The following is a 17,964-nucleotide window of genomic DNA, read 5'->3' as shown; positions in this document are numbered from 1 at the left end:
AACCTTAAAGATTTAACGGTCAGAATTATTCAGGGGGAAATGTGGAGGCCGAGAAAATTAAGGCCATCCCACCTCAAGTTGAGCTGATGTGGGAAACAGAGGGAGAAGAAAACCATTAAAATTCCTCACCTACTGACAAGCCCTTGAAACAGACAGAGTGGCTCTCCCCTGGGGACTTAACTGCCCTCACCTTGAGATTTTGCTAAGGACAATCCTAGCCTGACCGACCCCCTACCCCGACAGGTCTGACCAGAATCCTGTAAGTCTACTTCAACAATTCCTTTAGGAAACTTTATCTCTAAACCTCCAAGATAGTGTCGAGAATCATTCCCAAGTATATGACCCACTGATAACACATCTAAAGGGTCTCACAAGAAGATTTTTATTATAGGTAATGAATAACCTTTTCCTCAGACAACAGCTAGCCCCTCAAGGTCCTGGAGACCTCGCTTCCAAAATTCCTTAGAGACTTACATCATCCATAACCCCCTTTGTCCTCACCCACCGCTGAATCCACCCCTACTCTGCTTTTAAAAACTGTGACTGTAATCTGGTTGGGGGTCCAAGTCCCTACTCCGCTGTGTCGGGTGTACTTGGGCCCAGGCTTAAGCTTGTCAAATAAACCCTCGTGTGATTGCATCAGTGCTTGGCTCCTTGGTGGTCTCTCGGGCATAACACTTCCTAATCTTGAAGTGCAGGCCTAGCAGGAGAGAGTTAGTAGTCAGTGCTACCTCTGGTGGTAGTGTGCAAAAGAGACTACGAGGGCCAAGTAGCATTAAGTAAAAATAATATCCCAGTTGCTAAAAGCATCCAACTTGCAACAAGAAATCGGGGGTCGGGGAAGGTCTTATCTGTGCTTAGAGGACTTCTGTCATTTAGAGTTGCAGTTAAGGACATAGGTTCTAGAATCAGACTTGAGTTTGAATATTGGCTTTACCACTTAGTGTATGACATTAGACACTGCTGAACCTCAGTTTCCTCATATAAATGGGAATTTTTAAAATTAATTTTTTATTTTTTTATTAACATATATTATTAGCCCCAGGGGTACAGGTCTGTGAATCACCAGGTTTATACACTTCACAGCACTCAACACCATAGCACATACCCTCCCCAGTGTCCATAACCCAACCACCCACCCACTCCTCTCCCTCCCCACCAGCAACTCTGTTTTATGAGATTAAGAGTCTCTTATGGTTTGTCTCCCTCCCAATCCCGTCTTGTTTCATTGTTTCCTTCCCTACCCCCCCAAACCCACCACACTGCCTCTCAAATTCTTCATATCAGGGAGATCATATGATAATTGTCTTTCTCTGATTGACTTATTTCACTCAGCATAATACCCTCTAGTTCCATCCACATCGTTGCAAATGGCAAGATTTCATTTCTTTTGATGGCTGCATAGTATTCCATTGTATGTATATACCACATCTTCTTTATCCATTCATCTATTGATGGACATCTAGGTTCTTTCCATAGTTTGGCTATTGTGGACATTGCTGTAAACATTTGGGTGCACGTGCCCCTTCGGATCACTACATTCGTATCCTTAGGGTAAATACCCAGTACTGCAGTTGCTGGGTTGTAGGGTAGCTCTATTTTCAACTTTTTGAGGAACCTCCATGCTGTTTTCCAGAGTGGCTGCACCAGCTTGCATTCCCACCAACAGTGTAGGAGGGTTCCCCTTTCTTATAAATGGAAATATTGATACCAAACTCCAGATACTGGTGGAAATTACAGGAACTAGTGTACAGGTTTACAATAGTACTTGCCATGTGATGGACATTATGACAACTGTAGTTGGGTTTGTTAGTAGTCGTACTGCTAACTAGTTATTAATAGTGTTGAATAAATAGATGAAGGTAAACTTAAAACTTAAAACTTATAGGAAACAGATTTTGATGATCCATGTGAGTGGTTTGGCATGTATCCATTTTTGTATTGATCATAATTTAGAAATTGTGGTATTTTAATAGCTCCTATATCTTTTGCTTACCAAAAATTACTTTTGATTGAACATATCACCTTTAAATAATTCGGGGCAGTTTTTATAGGAAGAGGTCTGTACTTGAACCTATTTACTGATGGATTCCATTTATAAATCTCTACTACATATCATGATGGTTTATTTAGTTTCTCTGATGTTCAGGAAAATCTGCTAGGGAAATCTTTAAATTTTTGGTAAATAATTGAATCTTGAAAGCTACTCATTTATTCCAGATACTAGTGTATATTTAATTTAAAATATTTGATAAGAAAAATCTGATGTTAGGGGCGCCTGGGTGGCTCAGTGGGTTAAGCCGCTGCCTTCGGCTCAGGTCATGATCTCAGGGTCCTGGGATCGAGTCCCGCATCGGGCTCTCTGCTCAGCAGGGAGCCTGTGTCCTCCTCTCTCTCTCTGCCTGCCTCTCTGCCTACTTGTGATCTCTCTCTGTCAAATAAATAAATAAAATATTTAAAGAAAAATCTGATGTTAGACACTATTGAACATTCATGAATGACTGATTTAAATCTATTGAATTTTATGCATAAAGGGCCATTTAGTTTCTTATGAGTATTTCAGTTAATTACTGTCTTCTGATTCTTTCCATTTTTTAGTTTTGTGATCAGTAAGTACCTCTCTGTCTTGGGAGCTCCAAGTGTTTAACCAATGGGAGCCAGTGCCTGTACCTAAACACACGTTGTACATTGTACACACTGTGTATCTGTCAGGTCTATCAGCACTACTGTGTCTAGTTTTGGATCTCCCATTTAAACAAAGTTCTCTAGTTTATCATAAAAGTGAAAGTAAACCCAGTTATTTTAGATATTTTAAGGAAGAAGAATGCTTAGCCGAGAGTAGATGAGACCTAGTTACGCTTCTACAACAAACTCTTCTTTGGTGTGTAAGTGGTATCATTTAGAAAGAGGGTGGCACATATCCATTGTGAGTTCTAGTGGACGTAATATCTAGGGCCGTCTGATACAGTTATGAACTTCTTGGTGAAAGGAGTGAGTCTTTGTACCCCAGCATTGAAAAACAGTATGGTAATTGATGTTTAAGATACTTGTCTCAGCTTAGGCTGCTATAACAAAATGTCACAGATGGGGTGGTTTAAACAACACTTATTTTTTACAGTTTGGGAAACTGGGAAGTCCAAGATAAGATGCTGGCCAATTTATTTCTAGTGAGGGCTCTCTTCCTGGCTTGCACACAACCACTTTCTCTCTGTTTCCTCACATAATAGGAGGAGAGAACATGAGCTCTTGTAATGAGGACATTAACATCGTGGAGGTCCCACTTCTTGACCTCATCTGAACCTAATTACCTCCCAAAGGCCCCACCTCCAAATACTCTCACATTGGGGGTTAGGGCTTCAACATAAGAATTTTAGGAGCAAACAATTCTTAACAATACTTAATCTTCTTTAGCCTTACTTTTATTATCTTTAAAAATAGAAATAATAATATTCACTCATTCATAAGGTAGTTCTGAGATAATGCATTTTGGAACATAGTCGGGTGCCTGGGTGACTCAGTTAAGCACCTGATTCTTGATTTCAGCTCAGGTCGTGATCTCAGGATTGTGAAATAAAGCTCTGGCTCTGCGCTGGATGTGGAGACTGCTTAGGATTCTTCCTCCCCCTCCATCTGCTCCTCCTCCCCTGCCTTTAAGAAAATTGTTAAGAATTTGGTATGTAGTAAGCTCTTAAAACATCAGTTGCTGCTACAGTGGTGATTAACTTTCCATATTTCAGGGATGTGCTAGAAATGCTTTTGGGTATTTGTTGAAAGACTGGACTAGATAAATACTTTCAGTACTGAGAATCAATTAATGCATGTTTGTATTTTCTTTGTGCTTGTGAGCCTGAAGATGGAGATGCTGCTCTGTGAAAACCCTGCAGTTCCACATTCCTCTGTCTGTATCGGCATCTTTCTGTCCATCTGCTTTCTGATTATGTATGTATTCTTATTCTGTCTTTCCTTTTCTCTGAATTTATATCTGTCTCTCTCTGCATCCCCTCTTACTCTCTGTCCCTGTTCTTGAATTCATATTCTCTCTTCTACTGTTTTTTTCCCATCATTTGCACTAATGAATAATTTACAGTGTATATTATTTTACTATTTTTTTTATTCTTTGTTTTATTTCTAAAGGTAGTGTCTTTGGTGAGGTGTGTCCCTGAGATGTGACTGGGTACTTAATCATCTGTCTTTCTGTCCCTGTTTAGAGTTCCACTTTCACAGGTGTTGAACAGGACAGGTATCAGAGGCCTGAATTTGTTCTCACTTAGCTTTATTATGGCTAGTGCTGGGCTGGACATGTAGGAATGAAGTTTTACGGTGCTAGATAATACTTAAAGAAGAAGCTGTTTAATGTGTCGTGCATGCGTACAACAACCAGCTGCTTTCTCACCAGACATAACAATGAGGGAGTCCCCTGCCCCAGCTTAGATGGAGTGTCCCTCCTAGCAGAAGTGTACCCCTCATTCCCAGGGTGTAGTGAATGTTACAGCGGAAGGACTTCCTTTACTTTTGTTTTCCCAGCCTCATAATACAGACAGAATTGTTTTATATCTGCTAAGAAAAAAACCAGTCATTTGGTAGCATATATTTTTCCACATTTAGCAACTGGCATTTACACAATAGACTTTCTTGTATAACAGCACATCCTTTAACTATGGTAATTAAAATCATTTTGAATAGATGTAGTTACACTTAATTATGGATCCCATGCTCTAGTTGATGTAAGCTCATACACATTTAGTTTATAACTTGTTTTATGGCTGAAGATGCTAGAAGTTAACATTTTTTAGTTTTTTTTAAGAGAAGAGTATGTGTAATTGTATAATTATTTATGAAGCTTTAAAAAATTTGTAACAAAACTCCTTTTTAAATTGCCACCAGTCAGTCAAGCAGTAATACAAAGATTGATTACTTGGTTGGTGGTTCATGTACATTCTGTGACAAGCAAAAAGCATGTCGTGAACATATATTACTTACAGAATATGAACATGATACATGCAGGAAATAGATGAGTCTCCATAGCAATAGAAGTGGGAAAAGGCAATCACAAAATGTTATATACCATATGATTCCACTTACATAACTTTCTTAAAAATGACAAAATAACAAAAATGAAGAGCAAATTCGTGGTTGTCAGGGATTAAGGAGAGAGTGACAGAAGTGGCTGAGTATGGCTATAAAGGCCAATAGGATGGATCTTTGTGATAATGGATATGTTCTCCATTTTAACTGAATCAATATTGATATATCCCAATTGTGGGATTGCACTAGAAATTTGCAAGATGTTGCCATTTGGAAAACTGGTTTAAAGGATACATGGAATCTCTCTGTATTATTTCTTTCTTTTTTTTTTTTTTTTTAAAGATTTTATTTATTTATTTGACAGAGAGATCACAAGTCGGCGGAGAGTCAGGCAGAGAGAGAGAGAGAAGCAGGCTCCCGCTGAGCAAAGAGCCCGATGCGGGGCTCGATCCCAGGACACTGAGACCATGACCTGAGCCGAAGGCAGCGGCTTAATCCACTGAGCCACCCAGGCGCCCCTCTCTGTATTATTTCTTAAAACTACATGCCTGTGAATCTATAGTTACTGCAAAATAAAAAATACTAATATTTAAAAATGAGGATGTAATACAAATACTTTGATGAAATAGTACTTCCACCCTACACGTTTCCTTTTCCTTTTCTTTTCTTTTTTTTTTGTCTTATTTATTGATGGTTCATTTTTTTAAAGACTTTTTTTTTTTATTTTTATTTTTATTTATTTTTTTTTTTTTAAAGATTTTATTTATTAATTTGACAGAGAGAAATCACAAGTAGACGGAGAGGCAGCCAGAGAGAGAGAGAGAGGGAAGCAGGCTCTCTGCTGAGCAGAGAGCCCGATGCGGGACTCGATCCCAGGACCCTGAGATCATGACCTGAGCCGAAGGCAGCGGCTTAACCCACTGAGCCACCCAGGCGCCCCGATGGTTCATTTTTTTAAAAAGATTTTATTTATTTGACAGATCACAAGTAGGCAGGGAAGCAGGCTCCCTGCTGAGCAGAGAGCCTGATGTGGGATTCGATCCCAGAACCCTCAGACCATGACTTGAGCCGAAGGCTGAGGCTCAACCCTCTGAGCCACTCAGGCACTCCATATTGATGGTTCATTTGATCATTCCTTTATTCATTGGAGAAATCATTGAATACTTGCCTAATTTGGCCTTGCCAAATGAATTCTCCTAAAACCAAAATCATAACTTTTGTAAAGGATACTGCTTCATTTAGTAGTCAGTTTAGCAACTAGTTTATATCCACAAAGTCATCTCTTCTATAGACAGTTTTGGGGGCCTTGGTAACATTAGCTTTGAAATATTCAAAGAATTTTTCCGGAGTAAAATTATTGTAGCTATGCTTAACAGTGTAAATCTGGTGGGTCTTGATTACACATTCAGGAGAAAAAAATGTTTGAGTGGAATCTGGGCACTCCCAGTAGGTACTCACTCACCTGTGAGGAGTAGGGTGAGTTTCTCTGAAGGCAGATGTCCTGGGAGGCCCCTAAGATTAACATTCTTCCTCCCAATTCAGCTTTGGACTTACCTGACAACATAGATAACTTTTCTCAGCATGTAACTTTTGAGTTTAAGGCTCCTGAAAAGCGTGAGTTTAAAGAGACAACTGTGCTTATGATGAATGACCTAGAGAATAATCGGTCTCTTTTCTGGTTCAGTAAAAGTTGACCTCTGGCTTAGCCAGAGCTGTGGAGGACCTCTTGTTTGGTCTGTGTCCTACCTGTCCAGAGGAGAATGATTTGCTGAATTGTGCTTTGACATAATACTAGGGGTGGTGTCTAATGAATGAAATGTGGTGGTATTTGATAACTGGAGATGAACAACCTTAGGACTGAGGAGGAACTATTTTTTTCTAATTAGAAGTTGAGGGAGATTCAAGGAGATCAAGGAGACTTCCCCACTGGTCCTCAACACATACTATATGGTGGGCTCCCCAACCTGTGGTCCTAGCTGCAGCTGCAATAGATTATGGGGCCCAGAGGAAGCATTTCCTCTAATCCCTCAGCCCTGGTCAGGTGCATACTCCTTCCTTGACATTGACCCTTTCTGGAGGACCCTTTTCTTAGCCTAGTTATCCTGATTTGACTAATTATTGACAACAAGATTAAAACCCTTTTCTGTGCTTTGTAGAACATAAATATATGTTCCAGTGAGTCGTATTTAAGTGTTGAGGGGATTTTCAAAAAAAGTAATGTTATAAATGGTTTAGATCCAGTCTAGCTCACCCAGAGTTTATTTAATCTAGCATGTCTCTGAACCATATTCTACTAATAGTTTTGTAGAAAACTCATCTCTCACTTGTCTTTAGCAAAAGCAACCTGTTTTCTGATTTCTCCTGGAGGTGATCATTGGTCTTTTTTTCTGTTTAGCTGCTGTGGTCAGGGTAGATACAGTTGCCCCATATTCCCAGTGATCTTGGTCAAGAGGATAGTGGTGGTAGTCTGGGTTTTTTGGTGGTGCCATGCAGATTCTAAACTTTAGGGCGAAACCACTATGGGCATCTGGCAGGATCCGTGATGATGGAAAAGAAAGGGGAACTTAGGCATGCGTGAGGCCCTGGCTGGGACAGCCTCTTGAGATACAAAAGGACCACCTGATTTTGTCCTTGCGTGGAAATGTGTAAAAACAGTGGTAGCGTGAGACTAATTGGTTCAAAATCAGCAAGGTTAATAATAATATGTAATATGATATACAAATGTGCAGTGTCCTTTTAATTACTACTTTTTTTCTCTGTCATTAGGTTCATAAATTCATTGTTATTATCTCATCTAAAATTTTTTTTCTTGTCTTTGTAGTTTCAAACCATGAATTATGTGGGACAGCTGGCTGGGCAGGTGATTGTCACTGTGAAGGAACTCTACAAGGGCATTAACCAAGCCACTTTGTCCGGATGCATCGATGTCATTGTGGTGCGACAGCAAGATGGCACCTATCAGTGCTCGCCTTTTCACGTTCGGTTTGGGAAGCTGGGTGTCCTGAGATCCAAAGAGAAAGTGGTGAGTGCAGGGGACAGCTTGTTCTCAAGGAGGAATTTATTCTGTTACCATCTAATAGAGTAAATTGTTCTTATATGCTTTTTGGGCTCCCCCCCCCACGGTGGGGGAGGGAAGACACCCATTTGATGTTGAAGATAATGGTATAAGAAGTCAACCTTTATGTGTTATTTTGAGGTTGCTGCTGAGTATAAGCCTTACTGTAGAAAGTCTCCAAGGGGGGCAAAAAAGCCTGAAAATTATCTTAATAGTTCTATTTGTTGCAACCCAGAAGAGCAAAATGGAGAAACTGGAGTTATAAAGGGGGAAGATTAGATGTCTTCAGAAGGTTTCTTTACCTCATACAGCACTTTAAACTATTTAGGGGAGGGACACCTGGGTGGCTCAGTTGGTTGTGTCTGTCTTTGGCTTAGGTCATGATTCCAGGGTCCTGAGATCAAGTCCTGCATTGGGCTTCTTGCTTAGCAGGGAGCCTTCTTCTCTTTCTGCGTGCTCTTCTCCCTGCTTGTGCACTTGCTATGTCTCTCTCTTTGACAAATAAATAAAATTTAAAAATTTATAAAATTTTTAGGGCAATACTTTCGTACCAGTTGTGAATGATCCGGATAGATTGATATAGTCAAGAATACATTACATTTATTTAGACAAGGTAAATTCCATATTTGTTTTGAGGAAGCTGTTAAATCTTCTTTGTATCTAAATTTCGTTTGTAATACCAGGACTTGTCTGCAGATCTTACTGAATGCAAACCTGCAGGCCATAGGCTTGTTGGCTTTTATTTATTTTGGAGAAGATTCATTCAGAAAGAAAATAATTTGTGTTGGTTTCCTTTTCCTACATTCCTACATTCTCCTTTCCTACATTCTCCATTCCTACATTCCTACATTTCCTACATTCTCCACCTTCAAGTAATGGAGCAATGAGAAGGTTTGTTAATGGATTTGATGTCAATCAAATTAGAATGCTGAGCTGGTAATAAAACCTTGCGGGTACATAGTATTTTTCCTTTCTAGTCTTATCCCACATTATCTACCTGAACAATTTAGGGAGATTTTGTCAGGATTTTAAAGCACAATGAAAGATCCACACCATATTGGGGCACAGAACATATGTTAGAGGACCACCGGCATAAGTTGGAAACATCTATTTCCAGATGTTCGCTGTTTTACATAGGTGATCTTATTCCTTAAAATAGGAATTCTCTCTATTTTAATTAAACTTAGGTTGTTTTGAGAATGGAAGAAACTTTTTTGTGGGTTTCACACCCCTAGATATTCTCCCTTCCTGCCCACTACCAAAACACATCTTCTTTTCTAGGTGTTATAAATCAGTTCACTGGAGAGCCACATTGCAGTGTGACAGTGTTTGTGTGGTCTGGCCTCTGTTCAATCATCCTTTGGAAACCAAAAGCAGTCACACAGTTCATTTAGTAACTTGGAGACTTTCCATTGCAAAACGGTGTTCAGCCACATTTGGGCTTCTTGGAATTTTTTATTTCTTGCCAGTAACACTAGCCTATAGTACTTTCAGACTTTATCTGCTCTGGGAGAATCTGTACCAAACTGTTAAGCGCTGAAATTTCCCATTAGCTGTAAAAGGATCTATTCATTAAATGGCTTATATGGCACTTTTGTTTGTTCTTCTGTGGTCAGAGTTTTTGATCAGCAGATTGGTTAAGTCTTCCGACCTTTCAGAATGGAATCTGCAGGCTGTTGTATATGTAAGCATTTGTGTATCTATAATTGGTGTCTGGACAGACAGCATACCTCTTTCTACATGCTGTATGCCTCCAATTAAGATGTATGTAGTACAGGGGCACCTGGGTGACTCAGTGGGTTAAAGCCTCTGCCTTCAGCTCAGGTCATGATATCAGGGTCCTGGGATCGAGCCCTGCATCAGGCTTTCTGCTCAGCGGGGAGCCTGCTTCTTCTCTCTCTGCCTACCTCTCTGTCTACTTGTGATCTCTGTCAAATAAATAAATAAAATCTTAAAAAAAAAAAAAAAAGATGTAGTACAGTTTCTGTACAAGGCTGCCCAAATGATTGTGTTAAATACCTTGTCACACCCCTGGATTTTAATATGAATCTGTCCATGAGACACAGGAAAAGAGACTTTTGCACCAGTGTCCCAGAAATCCAAAGGATGTGTTTGGGAGGAAATCTGGCTATTTAACAGCTTTCCTGTGACAGTAAAACCAAAATCATGTCTCCCTTGATATACTCAGACAATTTGGATTAACTCTTTGTCTTATTTTAGGTCAGTTTGGATTAGGGAAAGCTATTCATGGATTTTAAACTAAGACCTCAGTTACGGTGACACATATGAAGTGGACTTGAAATCATAATCACCTTTAACCCTCTGGTTAGGGGGAGATATATAATAATTTTCCGACTGTCATTGGTATGTTCTTGTTTGATAGAACACCAATACTCCCAATATACTTCATAACTCAAGACTTGAATTTCAGAAGGTAAACCTGAAGTTGGTATTTTTTAAATATTAATTTTGTTGATTTAACACAAAACTAATAGTTTATTTATCAAGATTAAATAATATATTGGACAGGAAGTTTCCATTGTGGGTGACAAAAATCCATCTCGCACCAGCTTAAGCAGAATTTATTGGGTTCTATAACTAAAATCCAGGGGCATTTGAATTAAAATGGGCTTTATTTGGAGTCGGAGGGTATTATCAGAACTCTGTTTCCTCCTACCTTTCAACTCTTTCTCTATTTGTGTTAATGCAAGAGAGCTACAGTACCTCCAGGTTTACTTCCCAGGATCTCAGCAACTGTAGTAAAAAGAGAGCCATTTCTGCCTCCAGAAGCATCAGTATTTAGTCTCCCTGTCAGACTTACCAGTCTCCCTGGTCCTGTAGCTGGGGTGGAATATATGGATTGGCTTGGCATGGACACCAGCCTTACTTCCTCACTCTGAAGCCACACCTAAAACTGGTGGTCTGAAAAAGAGGATGAATAGATCCCCAAAAGACATACCCAGAGATAGTCTTACCTGAAGAGTGGCGTGCCAGAACAAGAGTCTGCTACAACCAACATTTCTGTTTAACATTTTATTTATTTTTGAAAGGAAGGGAGGGAGAGTGAGAGAGGGAGCATGAGCAGAGGGAGAGATAAAATCTCAAGTGGCTCTGGACTGAGTGTGGAGCCTGACTGACATGGGTCCCAATCCCAGGACCCTGTAATCATGACCTGAGCTGAAATCAAGAGTTGGCAACCTGACTGCACCACCCAGGCATCCCTACAGCCAGTATTTCTAAAACACAAATCAGTTCTATTTCAACATCTGAGTCATATATATTGAGTAAGATTAAGCCACAGGGTAGGAAGTATGACTATATAGATAGGGGTATTGTTTTGGATACCAGTTTACAAGGAGTAGTACATCAAAATGCCAGTTTTCCCACTGCTGTTGTCTTTTTCTCCATGATCCTATCCAGGATCCCACACTGCTTTCACCTGTATTCTCTGATCATTCTGTCTTCCCTTACAATCTTGACTTTTGAAGAGTACAAATGGTTATTATATAGATTGTGCCTCAGTTTGAATTTGTCTGATGTTTTCTCATTGGGGGAAGAGTAATGTAGAGTAAGGGTGTGTCCCTCTCAGTGCATCATTTCAGGAGGCCCATCATGGTGCCATGTTTCATTACTGGTGATATTGACATTGATGCCTTGGTTAATGGTGTCTACTAGGTTTCTTTACGGTAAATTTATATGTGGGAAGAAACTTGGAGACTCTGCAAATACCATTTTTCATCATACGTTCATGAATTTTACCATACACTGAGGAATTTTGCCTGCAACAATTATTACTTTGGTGTTTACCAAATGATTTTCTGCTTCCATCCTTCCTACTCCATTTATTAATTGAAATTATACTGTATCAAAGAGCTACCTTTCTCTCTTGTTTACTTATTCCATTATTTATTTAGATCAGTATGGATTTCTGAGTATTAATTGTACTGTGTGGGTTCTAATCCATTATTATCATTATTTAGTTGCTCAGATTGTCCCATGTTTGGCAATTGGTAGTTAGCTCCTTCAAGTTGAGTCCTTTTGAAATGCTCCCATCATTTTTTGAGTACTTCCTTACTTTCTGGCACCATAAGATATTCCAGAAGAATCTACTTTACCTCTATCAGCCCTGGAATTATTTTGTTTCTCTCAGGAATGGTGGTTCCTCTTATTAGAGAAAAGTATCTAGAAACAAAGAATCTGGTCACTAGGAGTGCTCATTACTAACTGAGGTGTCCTTGCTTCTAGGCCCTGTCAGTGGGCAGAGCGGGAATAATCTACATACATAGATACATGCACCTATGTATGTCTGTAAAAATCATGAATTTTCCCACTGATTCTTATTCGTCTCCAGAAGCTTCCTCCTCATCTCCTTATTTGTGACTTCTTTCTCTGACAGTGAGAAACATGCCTCTTACTATTACAATATCTTCACCTATTCAGTTCTAGAATACACATAAAATAATTTCAGAACTGCTAATTCATATCTCTGATTTAAAAAAAAAATACTAACTACAACATTTGTTTATAGTTCTTTTTGTCTTTAGACTTAAAATAGTCAAAATACCATTTTCCACTTAGGTTAGTTTTCTTCCTTACCCTGCAGTGTGGTTATGTTACTTACATACAGGACTTTCATAACAAGCATTTTGACAACATTTGGCAGCTAATGACCTTCAGTGACCTGATGTGACCAGGAGTCAAGGGATAAATTGGCCCTCACTGGGAAAAAAACCTAGTGGACCATGCAGCTGTTCCCACCATTAGGGCCTTGCAAAGCTAAATACACTTAGATTGTGGAGTGCTGTATTTATACCTATATTATATTTTTATATATTTTAGGTATATCCCCTGAAGCAGTCTAAAACTGGAGTTTCCAAGTTTATCTGTAAGTTTAAAAGTTGGAGGTCACCTGGGTGGCTCCTTCAGTTAAGCATCTGCCTTTAGCTCAGGTCATGATCTTGGGGTCCTGGGCTCCAGCCCTGTGTCAAGCTCCCCCCTGAGCAGGGAGTTTGCTTCTCCTTCTGCCCCTCCCCTGCTCATTCTTGCATGCTCACTCACTCTCTCAAATAAATAAATACAAATCTTCTTTTAAAAAAAAGAGAGTTTTGGAAGTTGGTATTTATTTAATATTATAAAGTATTTAAAGGCATTTATTCAGTCAACAGAAGAAGACTACATAATTTTTAAGTGTAAGTGTTATTTTAATATTTTATATCTATACAGTTCTTTGCATGGCAGTACAGATCATGAAAATGACTGGGCAAGCTGAAACCATGCAAAACAAACTTAATAACTGAGAAAAATTAGGATTTTTTCCATGATTTTTATGTATTTGTCAAAACTTTAAAAATTTCTGTTATACTGAGTTCCTTCAGTATGAAGTGTTTTTCCTTTGTCACTTCCTCGGGGCCATCTTCATCCTTTATTCACAACCACTTTCCTCCTTTATAGATAAGCTCGCCTTCACCAGGTTCCTCTGACTGCACATCTTGAGTCTTTTGAATGGCAACAGGGTCACCATTCCTGCAGTCAGTGATTTTTTTCTGTAACTTGACACTCAGTTTGAATTTTACTTTCAGTAATACTGCTTTTTGTTAGGCTAGGTTGCATTTTGATCTTGGCCAGTTTCCTCTTAATTACCCCTTTTTATAAAATGTCACAAGGGTTTATCAGTGAGAGACAAGGAGACAACTACAACTATAAGCTTTGCTGTCTGTGCCTGAACTGAATAACACATGTGCTTCGACTAGTCACCAGCAGACTTTGGAAAGTGACGTGATGGATTATGGATCATGATGGGCATCTGTTTTTATGTAGTGATATGTTGACAGAAGAGCAGCCAGTAACGTTTGTGCTTTCTGCAGTTACAGTTAACATACCACAGTAACTGAAGTCTGTTTGTATGAACCATGCCAGGTGAGGCCTGTCTGTGCTGGAACTCTGAAAGTGTTCGAATGTTTTTCAGCAATTGTATTTCCCCTATTTTATACGATTTGGGAAATTAAGTAAAATATTTTGTCATAAAAATAAATGATATAACATTTTCTTTTAGTCCCTTCTTATCCATCCCCTTCCTCCCCAGGTCTGTTTAGTTTTTTAGGGTAGGACAGGTAGCATTGTTTCTCTGGGACTGTCAGTCTAGAAACCTCAGTACTAAGTTTGGCTTGGTTTAGGGTCAATGAAAGTTTTCATACTAAATCACACTTTGTTTCTCCTCTTAGATTGATATAGAAATCAATGGTGATGCAGTGGATCTTCACATGAAGTTGGGTGACAATGGGGAAGCTTTCTTTGTGGAGGAGACTGAAGAGGAATATGTAAGTTCTAGTAGGTTTTATCCACTCTACATATCGTATTCAGGCCTCCAGGACCTTTCCCAAAACAGAAATGTTCAGCAGTTTTCATGGTTATAGAGGTGATTGTTACAAGTTAAAAAAGCTTTAGTTTTAGGCTGAAAAACTAAGCTGTGAGGAAGGAGCTTAGAAGAGTGAAGAACTTTTCTCCCCACCAAGTGTCAGGGTACAGAGAACGTGCAGAACACCTTTGCACTTGCTCTTTTTCTGTCATTAATGAGCTTTCTTATTTAGTATCTGGTAGCATTTACACCTTAACTTGAATACATTCAATTCTACCTAAATATTGAAGGCATATCTCTGTAGGCTGTGTTTCGTACAAGTGTGACCTTTAAACTTGGAAAATGTATTTACCATTTTGGTTAGGGTTGTTGGATCTCTAACCTTGAATAGTCTTGAAAAGAAATTTAAATTAATTATCCTGTATCTTTTTAAATGATTATTGCATGTTTGGCTTCTTTCAGTAAGATAGTTTGTTCTCTCCCCCAACTGCACCCCACGTATCTACTGATGTGAATGATTGTAAGCTGTTCTTGATGGAGTTATTGTAGATCTTAGACGAGGCTTCATTACAGCTTTTACCATAAAGAATAAAATCTCAGCGAAAATGATAACCTTCAAGTTACTAAAGATACAGGACTACTTTGGGGGGTTTTGAAGATGAACTTCATGTTGGATGTCGTAAATTGACGAAGAAAAACATCACTAAAAAAATAATAGCCGAATGAGATTATTCATCATTTTTAGAGAGAAGCCAACAATTTAGATACCAGTATGTAAAACAGCATTACAAAGCATGATTATAAAAGGGAACCTTTCCAGACCAGTATTTTTTCTAGTACCTTAATTACTTGTTTTACTATTACCTCATTCATGTTTACTTGGTGCAAACAAAATTTTTCCTCATCAGAGACTGAAGCAAAAAGGAGAAGGAAACAATAAATGAGTTATCACATGAATAAAATATTTTTTATGTGTTCCTTAAAATCATGTGTGTTTCAGAAGAGTGATGGATTAGGTTTTGTATCAATCAACAAGTGAAAGGACTGGGTTACTGAGAGTTTGTTACCTGGTTCTTGTGGTCAGCTCTGATGATTCCATTTATAACAGTGCTTAGCAAGGTTAACTTGCAGAGTGTCAAGTTGCTACCCTTTTTTTCCTATGCCATGTGTCATCAAATTGTTTAGATTTTTTTTAGAATAGTGTCCTCTTTTTTAAAAAAAAAAAAATAAGGTTGAGAGGATGCCTGGGTGGCTCAGTTGTTAGGCGTCTGGCTTCTGCTCAGGTCATGGTCCTGGGATGGAGCCCTGTGTCAGGGCTCCCTGCTCAGCGGGAAGGCTGCTTCTGCCTCTCCCACTCCCCCTGCTTGTGTTCCCTCTGTTGTTGTGTCTCTGTCAAAAATAAAACATAATAATAATAGAATAAATCTTTAAAATTAAAGCAAAAGAAGTTGATTCATCCAACAGCATTGGAATTACTACTCAGTGTCACATACTGTGAATATAACGTGCCCCCACTCTCCAGGACTTTACAGTTTTAAAGGGAATAAATGTTACCAAAACCCATCTCTCTTCCATTTGTTTACATTTTTGTTTCTCTTAAACTTTGTTCATCTAAACTATATATTGTTAGATCCTTTTCAAGCGTTTTAAACTATATATTGTTAGTTCTTCTAGATCTGTCCCTCCTTTTAATAGTTGCCCAGTCATCCACAGTTGGACGCACCACAGTTTAACCATTCTTGTTCTGACAGAGATTTAAGTTGTTTCATCCCCCGCACCCTGCCCCCCACCCCTGCTCCATAAACTGCAAACAGTGCTATAACAGAACTAGGAAATGCCACCAGAGACGAAACGGCTTTTAAAGAAGTACTAGTGAACTTATTTATAACAAGGACCATTGAATTAAAAGGCCCTGGAAGTTGGAGGCCACAGCCTGTCACTTGAGTGCCCTGGGGGCATGCAGAATAATATCCTGTTATCACAGTTCCTCTGTAAGTGTGTGTTGCTGGTGAACACACATTTTGCTTGGATAAACAAAATATTGGCTTTGGGGTAATATGTCTACCAAAGCTAAATTCAAAAGCTTGATTTAGAACAATTATGGAAATTCATTCATTTTTCAGGACTATTATTTAAAAATTTGAGTATTCTATGTTATTTGAGGTTAATTTATACCTCTATTACATACCTTCTATTTCCCCCATGAAACAAAGGGGTGAAGTCAGTGACTAAGAAGTTAATTTTCTGAACAGCAGACCATTTAATATCATTTATTTGAAATTAAATTATAAGTTGAATTCTTTATTTACTTTCAAAAATTATTTTAGAGAGCACATGCGCAAGTAGGGTCAGCAGAACAGAAGAAGAGGGAAAGAAAATCTCAAGCAGACTCCCCACTCAGAATGGAGTGCAACAGAGTTTTCAATCCTAGGACCCTGAGATCATGACCTCAGCTGAAATCAAGAAGGGGATGCTTAACTGAGTCACCCAGGCCCCCACAAGTTTAATTATTTCTGACTATTGGGCCTTATTTTCTTCTTTTGAATACCTGAAAGGCTATCTTGAATACATTACAATTTTAAAATCTGCTAATTTCATTTGTTAACAGGGTATTGTCTATCTTAACCACCTTTTTACACCCTCATTTAATTTAGCAAACACTAATTTTACTATAGATCCTCACTTCACTTATCTGTCCTGCTGCCACCATCTGATGGGGTATTCCTGATCCCTGCCTTCTGCTTTATCCTGTTACCGTACTTTGTAAGTTCTTGACAAAGTGCCTTGTACTGTCTCCTTGGAATGCTGCCATTACTTTGAACTTCCCGTTGCAGAGAATTTAATTGGCTGTGCTTTAACTTTAGTTTTCATGGCTTTGTGCTAATTTAGTATATCAGTTCCTTCAAATTCATTCAGTTACACAGACAAAATGAACTATTTGTGCTAGGGTAAAGATCTTTCAGAGTAGAGTGGGCAGTGACTTCATTCAGTGTGACAGTCTTACTTGGGGATTGTGTATTCTTTCCACTACTGTGAATTTAGATACACAAAGAGTTTGTTACTGTTTTTGATTCACTGTCCACTTTGTCATGGACAATTTTTCTTTCTTCATGTTCTTTTTAAGGAAAAGCTCCCTGCTTACCTTGCCACCTCACCAATTCCTACTGAAGACCAGTTCTTTAAAGATATTGATGCCCCTTTGGAGAAATCTGGTGGAAATGAAAGATCATCTCAGAGTTCAGACATCTCACACATCTTGGAAACAGAAACGGTTTTCACTTCAAGTTCTGTGAAAAAGAAAAAACGAAGGAGAAAGAAATGCAAACAGGACAGTAAGAAGGAAGACCAGACTGCTTCCGCTGCCGCAGAGGATACCGTGGATGTGGAAATGAGCTCTGATGACGACAAGGGGGTCCAGTCAGCAAGGTAGGGCTCTCCCTGCAGGTGCTGGTCATGTGCACATGCTGTGGAAAGAGCTCAGGTCCAGCTGGTTGCTGTTGTTTCTTCCATGGAGCTACAGTGTGAGGTT

The 17,964-nt window shown here is 39.0% G+C and overlaps 1 protein-coding gene across 4 annotated transcripts in view; it reads left to right on the top strand.

Annotated features, from left to right (window-relative positions):
* Positions 1 to 17,964, top strand: part of LPIN2 (lipin 2) — an 82,909-nt gene that overhangs the window by 39,976 nt on the left and 24,969 nt on the right. For all 4 annotated transcript variants that reach the window (XM_032311333.1, XM_032311334.1, XM_032311335.1 and 1 more), the window contains exons 2-4: positions 7,847 to 8,047; positions 14,302 to 14,397; positions 17,560 to 17,861. In XM_032311333.1, the coding sequence (XP_032167224.1) occupies positions 7,856 to 8,047; positions 14,302 to 14,397; positions 17,560 to 17,861 (590 nt within the window). In that variant the 5' untranslated portion in view covers positions 7,847 to 7,855. The remainder of the gene's footprint in view (positions 1 to 7,846; positions 8,048 to 14,301; positions 14,398 to 17,559; positions 17,862 to 17,964) is intronic.

The sequence above is a fragment of the Mustela erminea genome, chromosome 13 (genome assembly GCF_009829155.1).
Source record: "Mustela erminea isolate mMusErm1 chromosome 13, mMusErm1.Pri, whole genome shotgun sequence".
In the NCBI taxonomy this organism is placed as follows: Eukaryota; Metazoa; Chordata; class Mammalia; order Carnivora; family Mustelidae; genus Mustela; species Mustela erminea.
The sequence above is the reverse complement of the archived record's forward strand: the minus strand, read 5'-3'. Positions and strand labels throughout refer to the sequence as shown.